Source organism: Rattus rattus, chromosome 9 (genome assembly GCF_011064425.1).
Source record: "Rattus rattus isolate New Zealand chromosome 9, Rrattus_CSIRO_v1, whole genome shotgun sequence".
In the NCBI taxonomy this organism is placed as follows: domain Eukaryota; kingdom Metazoa; phylum Chordata; class Mammalia; order Rodentia; family Muridae; genus Rattus; species Rattus rattus.
Genome location: NC_046162.1, coordinates 40000236 through 40009561, shown reverse-complemented (window position 1 = coordinate 40009561; position 9326 = coordinate 40000236). Strand labels below are relative to the sequence as shown.

At 45.4% G+C, this 9326-nt stretch overlaps 1 protein-coding gene across 1 annotated transcript; it reads right to left on the bottom strand.

The window, feature by feature from the left end:
• Positions 1-6967: 6967 nt before the first annotated feature.
• On the bottom strand, positions 6968-8906 carry Pgbd2 (piggyBac transposable element derived 2). Its single transcript, XM_032913661.1, is given in 5 exon segments — positions 6968-7639; positions 7642-8100; positions 8103-8153; positions 8156-8235; positions 8841-8906. Coding segments are annotated over 4 exon segments (1011 nt in total). The 5' UTR covers positions 8175-8235; positions 8841-8906; the 3' UTR covers positions 6968-7157.
• Between the last annotated feature and the right edge of the window lie 420 nt (positions 8907-9326).

Sequence of the window (9326 nt, the reverse complement as noted above, 5' to 3'; positions counted from 1 at the left end):
AGACTCCAAACCCAGACACTATTGCAAATGCCAAGAAGTGCATGCTGACAGGAGCCTGATATAGCTGTCTCCTCAGAGAGGCTCTGCCAGAGCATGGCAAATACAGATGTGGATGCAGGCAACCATTGGACTAAGCACTAAGCAGGGGGACCCCAAGGGAGGAGTTAGGGAAAGGACTGAAGGAGCTGAAGGGGTTTGCAACCTCATAGGAAGAACAATATCAACCAACCAGACCCAGAACTCCCAGAGACTAAAACACCATCCGAAGAGTACAGACGGACTGACCCAAAGCTCCAGCTGCATATGTAGCAGAGGATGGCTTTGTCGGACATCAGTGGGAGGAGAGGTCCTTGGTCCTGTGAAGGCTCGATGCCCCAGTGTAGGGGAATGTTAGAGTGGGGAGGTGAGAGGGAGTGTGGGTGGGTAGGTGGGGGAACCCTCATAGAAGCAGGGGGAGGGGGAATTGGATAGGGGTTTTGTGGAGGGGAAACGGGGAAAAAGGATAACATTTGAAATGTAAATAAATAAAATATCCAATAAAAAATAAAAAAATAAAATGCATTGCACGCGTGTGCGCACGCGCATGCATACACACACACATGCACACACACACACACACACATACACACACACAGAACTTATACAACATATAAGGAAGAAATAATTGCCATAAAAAGTCAGACATTGGAGTTGGGGATTTAGCTCAGTGGTAGAGCGCTTGCCTAGGAAGCACAAGGCCCTGGGTTGGTCCCCAGCCCGGAAAAAAAAAAAAAAGTCAGACATCCCTCCAATGCCAGAAAATCAACAAAGGAATCTATATGTCCCTTGGGGGTAAAAGTACATGTAGAAACTGCTAGAAAGAGTAGGAACTTGGTCCCAGCAGTTGAGGGTTAGGTATTACTCATTACCATCTGAGAATGTGTGAAGAATAGACCACAGCTGCTGTCCACACAAATGATAAACAGGCCTTAGATATTAGACTTACACCTGGAAAAAAATTGTTCTAGGTAGGGTGTCCTACTCTCCGCTGACTACAAACAGATTAAAGCAACACGCTGTTAAAGATTAACCACAGGGCTTGCTCGTTTGTTTCTGTAACTGCGTGTCTGCTACCAGCCTAGGCGCAGTACGAGTAAGAGAAGCCTGCTAGGTATAAGCATCTGGCTTGCAGTGTAGAATTCATGTTTAACTAGGAAGTACAGTCTCACGAATGCTAAGATATGGGGTAAAGGTCAACTGATGATGATATGGGAGTGGGAAAGGGGGAAAGAAACCAAATGTTAGTGGTTCTCATCAAATGATTAAAGAGAAATGAATTGAAATCGCCTGTGCCTGAATGCATTGGAACTTATATAAAGATGTCTCAAGCTGTTTGGGGCTGTCTGTTTGAAAGTCAAACAGTGCTGGAGATGGTTCAGTGGTTAGGAGCACTGATTGCTCTTCCAGAGATCCTGAGTTCAACTCCCAGCCACCACCCACAACCATCTGTGATGTGATCTTGGTGCCCTCTTCTGGCATACAGGTATATGCAGATAAATGTATACATAAGAAATAAATCTTTAAAAATAAAGTCAAACAGTGATCAGACTCCTTACTTTCGATGATGTCACACATCTGTCTTGTGGCTCAGAACCCTGGCTGGAGCTGGACTCAGGCAGGATGGTGTGGATGAGGAGGGTGCCTGGCAGACAAGACAATCAAAGAATAAAGAGACACAGAGAGAATGGGAGAAAATCTTCACCAGGTGTACATGTGACAGAAGGTCATTGGCTTATCCAGGGGTCATCAGATTACAAAGAGGAACGCGCGCGCACACATACACACACACACACACACACACACACACATACACACACACCTGGAAGGCCCATAAGAAACACACAAGTAATGTTTTTCCGAGTATAGGCTGCTGACAGGCAAGTCTCAAGGCTTGACATTCTCTCTCTCTTCCTCCCCCCCCCTCCCTCTCCTGGGCACCCTGCACTCTCCTGGTGCTCTCCTGTTTTCCTGCCCTCCTACATCCCCACACAACTCTTGGCCTCTAACTTGCCCCCGTCTTTTATTGTTACTCCAGAAGCGGGTAGAAAGAGAGACATTGTATAATCATTACCAGATGTGTCAAGTTCAAAAGAAGGACCACATTCCCCCCCAAAGAATTAAGAATTACCATTGTTCCCCAAAGTTTCAAGCTTCCCCTGTTTCCAGGGCCGTGGCCAAAATAATAATTGCAAACTTGTCATTATTTAAACTTTAACTTTTGACTTATTATACTTCAGAGCTCAAAATTCCGAGGTCAGCTACATGGGGTTTCCTGGTGAAGCTCTAATGATAAATGACATTGGCAAAGCTGCCAGGCAGAAAAGAATCAGGTTAATCCTTAACTCAGCAGTTCGTAAGCACCTGCTTCTGTATGTTGCACACAATGAATCTAAGAGTCCCAGTGTTCTGACTTAGTTTTACTAGTATAGAATTTTATACGTTCTCTATCTTCTTTCAGGAGTCTAATTTTATTTGCTGTCCATACACATTCCAAAGAGACCAGGAACCACTCTCAAGTGTTGCAGAAAACTCATTTCATAACTTCAATACCATTTTCCTTTCTCAGGGTCCCAATATTGGCTCTGATTCATTTTCCTAATTTATTTCTAGACATAGTTTCTTCAAACTTTCTTTGCAAGTCAAACATTAATCCAAAACTACCATTGTGCGGTTATTACATTGTTCCAAAGATGAGAGCTCACAGCATGCACCTGGGCCATCAGGACCGTGCTGTGCTGCCTCCCCTATGTCTCAGTTTTTGATTGTTTACCAGTCATTCATTGTATGTAATTATGCACACCAAGGCCAACTGAAAAGCAGTCACACACAAATGAAATCTATACAGCTTTTGTCCAGGGCTAAGGTCAGGAGACATGGGAACAACTTTTTAACAAATGAGCTGCCCTTGGGCTTCTGAGAGGTCACCATCCAGGCCTACTTCCGCTAGTTGCTTATTTCTGATGGCGGATTCCCCCTCACCCCCCTCGACCCTGGTTGTGTTTCCTACTTCTCAGGGTCCCAGGCACCATCCATGTCATGGTATGCTGTCCTCAGCATTTAGGGATTCGGGGCGCTGGGATTCTAGTGCTGAATTGGTGTGTAAATTCCATGAAGGGCACTGTATGGGCAAACAACTACAAAAATGCATGCCCAGCCTGTGTCTGAAAACAGCCCACAGAAAACCTAGGACAGAAATGGGGAGGAAGCAGGGAGGCGTTTAATTGCGCCCCCTAGTGGAAGGATTGGCAACCTGCAGGAGGAACTCTGTGACCTTTCCGGGCTCTGCTGGATTTCATTTGGGAAAGCTGATATAAACAATTCCATTTTCAGCTGGGTATCTTCCACTCTTGTCTCTCAACAATCCCCTCCCTTCCCCAAGCACGGTTGATTAATCATCCTTTTCTCTGGCCTCTCGTGCCAGGTGACCCACGGAGCATGGAGGAGGCAATGGCTGAATGGAGTCTGTTTCAAAAACAAAGCACAAACCATTTTGGTCACATTTGAACAACATAAGGCAATGTTTAGTAAGAGTGACCCCTAAAATACAAAGGTGCATGCCACAGACCTGGCTACTTTGCAGGAGATTATATAATTATTTTTCAATCAAAAGCATGCATGTGTAAATTCTTATAAGTATGCTTTGCAAATAGCTTATATTTAGGTATTTATAAATAAGTATATATTAGAGCTGGAGAGATGGCTCAGTGGTTAAGAGTGCATACTGGTCTTCTTGAGAACCCACATTAAGTAGTTCATAACCAGCACCACAGAACCCAACACTCTCCTTTGGTTTTCATAATGCAAGACGTGCGCATGCGTGGGACACACACACACACACACACACACACACACACACACACACACACACAGAGAGAGAGAGAGAGAGAGAGAGAGAGAGAGAGAGAGAGAGAGAGAACCTTAAAAAACCAAAACAGTTTGGCCCAGCAATGTGGCTTAGAAGTTAAAGGTGCTTGCCACACAATTTTCCCAACCTGGTTCAATCCCCAGAATTCACATGAGGTGGATAAAAAGATTGATTCCACAAAGTTTCTATCTTCCTTCTACACACTTGCCATGGCTTGCATGTTTCCACAGGCACACTTCCAAAACCAATCCCCCAAGACAAGTTAATAAAAAGTTATTTGTAGAACCAGTTTAATATGTCCCTTACATTAAATCTTAATTTTAAATTTATTTTGAGGTGAGAGTGAATAAAGCAAGGTTGTATTTACAGGCATACAACGAACAAGAGTGACACGTCCACTGCTTCCTCATTGGTATGGTTGGTGACCCCAGAGTCCTTCTTTGTGCCTTAAATCTGCTTTTAAGAACATGAAAGATAGCCAGGCATAGTGGTACATGCCTTTCTTTAATCCCAACACTTGGGAGGCTGCTGCAGGAGGACCTCTGTGAGTTTCCAGCTAACCTGGTCAAGTTCCAGGCCAGTCATGGCTACATAGTGAGACCCTGACTATGAAGAGGTGGAGGAGGAGGAGGAGGAGGAGGAGGAGGAGGAGGAGGAGGAGGAGGAGGAGGAGGAGGAAGAGGAAGAGGAAGAGGGAGAAGAGAGGGAGGAGAAGGAAGAGAAAGAAGAGGAGAAGAAGGATGAAGAAGGGGAGGAGGAAGGTAACATCACAGGCACTGACAGTGAGTTATAATGCCTGCTGTCATCTATACAACTTTTAGTTTGTCAACTTGACACAGCCTAGAATCACCCAGGAAGAATCTCAGAGAAGTATTGTCTAGATCGGGTTGGTCTGTGGGCATGCCTATGGGGGAGTATTTTAACTGGGTTAATTGCTGTAGGAAGACCCAGCCCACTGTGGGCAGCATCATTCCCCGGGTTTGGGTCCTGGACTGTGTAAAAGAAGAGAAAGTGGGTTGAGAACTAAGCATGCATTCATTTTCTCTGCTGTTGAGCATGGATATGAGGTGGCTCGCTACGTTAAGCTACCACTGCTGTGACTTCCCACAATGATGGATTGTAACCTAGAATTGTGAGCTAAAGTAAACCCTTCCTCCCTTAAGTTGCTTTTTTTCAGGATATTTTATTTTAGCAACAGAAAGAAAGGAGGACACTGTAATTCCCTCCTTTTAGTTGCTGAAATAATACTATAATAAACCCCTGTAAACAAGTATCTCTTCTAGACCTTTAATTCTTTTTGCTACACACATACCCACTAGTGAGACTACTGGAACATATGATAATCCTGTTTCGAATATAGAATTTAACTTTAACTTTAGGTAGTAGACTGGGAAGGAAATCAACTATGGCCATAGGCTATTTGTGCCAGAGTGGGAATATTTCTTCGAACTCATGAGGAAGGAATGAACAATAAGCCATTAAAAAGCTTTTAGAAGACTCTTTCTAGGACCATCTTAATTCGTGTACTTGGATCACTAGTAAAATAAAGTACTTGCAAGTATGGGATGATATTCCCACTGTGATAGAGAAAGCTGGACAGTAAAACACAGATCAACAAAAAACTTCTTGATAAGAAATATTCAAAGTGTCTAGGCAAGATTTAAAAAAAAATTAAACACACACACACATATACACACACCTTTATATATGTATTGCATAGTGTGTCTGAGTGTTACTAGCAACTAGTAAGTCTGACTGGAGATCATTCCGCTGGACCTGACAGGGTAGAAGGAGAGAACCAGCCTCTTGCAAGTTATCCTCTGACCTTCATTCACATGCCACAACCAGGTGTCCATGAGGTAAACAATAGACGTAACAAAGCCAAGCACTTCAGGTGCTGCTGTCTCTCCTGCCCTGGGCTAGATTCCCACAGGCGGAAATAAGCCCTCAAAAATGTATGATATTTTTCTAATGTCCAGTCTGAAATTACTTGAAGATTACAAAAAGCTTCCAATATTTGACTAGATCCCTTTATGTATCTTCCAAGGATGACCAGTGTATAGCTACCAAAGCCAGAGAAGGAAGTTAATTTGTAAGCCTTATCCAATCTCCATTAGCTATCCCACCATCCTCTGCTGTAAGCCTATTGGTAAGCTCTCTCCATACCTTTGGTTGTCTTTCTTCCCCGGTAACCCTGGGTCTTCTCTTGTTTTCCACGAACCTTACACTTCCCAAGGGTATACTTGTGTGTTTTGCAGAATGTCACTCCAGTTGAATCTGCCTGTTTCCTTGAGGTTTGAAATTTGGGCTGTGCGTCCATGGGGGTACTACAGCATACCATGTTGGGGGCAGGAGCAATGGCGAAGAGATGGATCATGCTGTCAATGTCCCAAGTGAAGTATCTTGTGAAGAGACACTTTGTCCTATTTCCATTCGTGCCTACACATTTATAGGGAGTGTTTGAACAGTGGACTTTGATGCCATCTTTACTTCTACAGTGACTATAGGACTCTCTTGGTTGGAGGCTCTATTTTCTCCCCCCACTTTATTGACTTTTATCACTTACAGACTGAATATCTGCTTTATTCTCTGAATATATCCTTTAGGATTTTGAGCTGACCTTATTAAGTTGTCCAGAAAGGGTGAACAGATTTCCACTTCCCCAGGATGCTGTAAGTGCTCACCACCTTTTGTGCTCATCAACTATTGGCTTTACACAGCAAGTGCAGTCAGTGAAGAAGGGGTCAGCAACTGCTGCTTTTGGCAGTTCATTGCCAGCAGACAGTATCTCTCCACACCTCTACTATTGTTTCTCATCTCCACGTCTTTGGAGAACATTTGCAGTTTTGGGCAAGTACGAGATCGCTAAGGTTCTGAAGCTTTCATTAGGACATTTAACAGACAGCATGGACCATGAATACAATAGCAAAACCATTTCACTTTCCACTACTCATGAAAGGTGGCTATCTTTACCCAGACTCAAATACATACTACAGGACAACTTTTATTTGAATCAGTTTAAAGAAGTTAGAGTGTAAATACAAGTCTACAAACATGTGCAGTTACTAACATAAATACAACTTTACATGACACATAGGCATAATAGAATACAAAATTTAAAAGAGAACTGTGATGGGGCCTGGGAGAGAATATAAAACCAAGACATTAGTAATGGGTGTCAAAAATGCTACATAGAAAACCCACAAGTGTTCCTGGTGATGTCACTGTAGCTGGAAGAAGCAGGTCTCAGGCCTCACGGAATGTGGTACTCTTGGAAGCACTTGGCATGGACACCCTTCTGGCACTTTTCACAGCAGGTGTTGGTCTGTGAGTGGCAGAGGGCACACTGGGTCCTTTTGTCTTAATGGACAATCCAGTGTCCAATCATATTGAAGCGGCTCTCAGTTTCCACCCACGGGCTCCGCCTCCCGGGTGAGGATGTGTCCTCATTGCTCTCCAGATACACGCGGGCCACGTAGCTGCGGAAGGAATGTAGGTCCACGTGCCCGTCCTGGCAGCACACCCTATGCAGCTGCCACGCATTGTTGAGGGCTGCGTCGATGATGTAGCCGATGAAGCTCAGGTACCTCTTCATGCCCCGGATCTTCACCTTATACTTGGCGATATTCTGGTCCATTCGGCCAACCCCTCTGGCCTTTTCCTGATCAAGCTTCACCAGGGATGGTTGGTGGACCTGTGTCTGAGCTTTGGCTGCTCCCAGGTTGTGGCTGGGTGTCTGACTGGCTCTATGCTCACCGCATTGGAGCAGATGTTTACCACGTGGCTGTTGCTCCAGCGGCACACAATGATCTCCTGGCTTTCATCCACCCTGTAGTCAAAAGAGCCCTTTCTCATTTTCCTCAATTCTTTGGCATCCTTGAGGGGACAGCACTCAGTCCTGTACTCACAAACAGTTCCTGTGGCTTTCACCCCCTTTTCCCTCAAAATGGACATCGGTTTGACACTTGTAAAGACCTTATCAAGGAATATGTGACATGGCAGGCAGCCACATTCCTGAAGTGCATCCACAAACCTGACCACCATACTGGCCCCTACATCCAAGCCTCTGTCGGGCTTGGTGAACAGAGTGCCCTGTGAAGGTTGAAACCACACCAGGTAGCCTCTGCTGGTCGTCCCACAGCAAATCTTGTAGCCCAGACGGACTGGCTTCCTTGAGTATAGCTGCTTGGGTCCCCGTGCCCAAAGTACTCACAGATGGATTTGCCAAAACTGTAGAACTCTTCCAGGAGTTCTGGAAGTTACAGTTCATACTGATGATGAGGGGGGCCTGACCTTGGCAAAACTATCACTTTCATCGGGTTCACTGTTATCTACAAAATGCAGGTAAGAGAAGATCAGCTCAAATCTGTCCCTTCTAATAACACCAGCTACTGATCAGAATCAGGAGATGTTTCCCAAAACGTCCGCCTCCTTGGATAGGAGATATACTCACTTAAAATCAAGATGCCCAAAACACACTTCAGTTCCTGGGCTGTGAGGTCCAGGGTGATATTTTTCTGCTGAGCATAACGGTTGGTTTCATTAACAATGAAACTGATTGTCCAGTCATGATAAAACAGTTCAAAGAGGCCCAGAGGACTCAGCTCCTTGGTTTTAATGTCCTCTATATGAGGACCCAAGGCTTTCCAGCTCTGGGTTGTTCTCCTCCTCCTCCTCCTCCTCTTCTTTCTCTTCCACCTCCTCTCCCTCCCCACTCTTCTTCCTTAGGGTCTGAGTTCTCAGACAGGACTGATGCACGCAGCACCCAGCCAGGCAGCTGGGCACTATTCTGGTCACTGTCTTCTTCCCCAGAATCCTCATCAGTGAGGTCCTCGGAGGCATTGTTAGGGGGTGCAATGAAAATCTCCTCCCTGTTGCTGCCAGACTCACCCTCCTCCAGAGCGCTCAGGACCTTGAGCAGCTTAGGTGACCTTACCTTTGAGTGTGCTCCTCCCCTGGCAGGGTCATCTCTGCAAAGACAGAACAGTCAGAGAGCGAGGCCACTCCACGGAAAAGTAACTCAGCTCGGCGAGCCTCAGGGAGGTGGGACCATCAGGAGTAGCATCAAGTGTGAGTCTTCCACATCCACAGAGCTGGAGTGAATGGAGGTGGCCCTGGGGGGAAGCACTTGGCCTCTTCATTGTGAAAGACGAGGGAGAATATGGCATGGGTAACATAAGTACACACTGGGGCCAGTGCCCACTGTCCACCACCACCCTCTCCAGGTGCCTCATCTCTGCTCTCCTCTCTTCTCTTCTTCCCCCTTTCTCCTTTATGCTTTGTGAATAAACTGCTAAGTGGGGCCCCATGATGAAGGGATTAAAAAAAAAAAAATCCCCAACTAGGGCTTTCAAGCATGGAACAAATGTTCCCATGGAGTATCATATCAGTCAGACTTTACCGTGAGGCTGGAGCCATGACA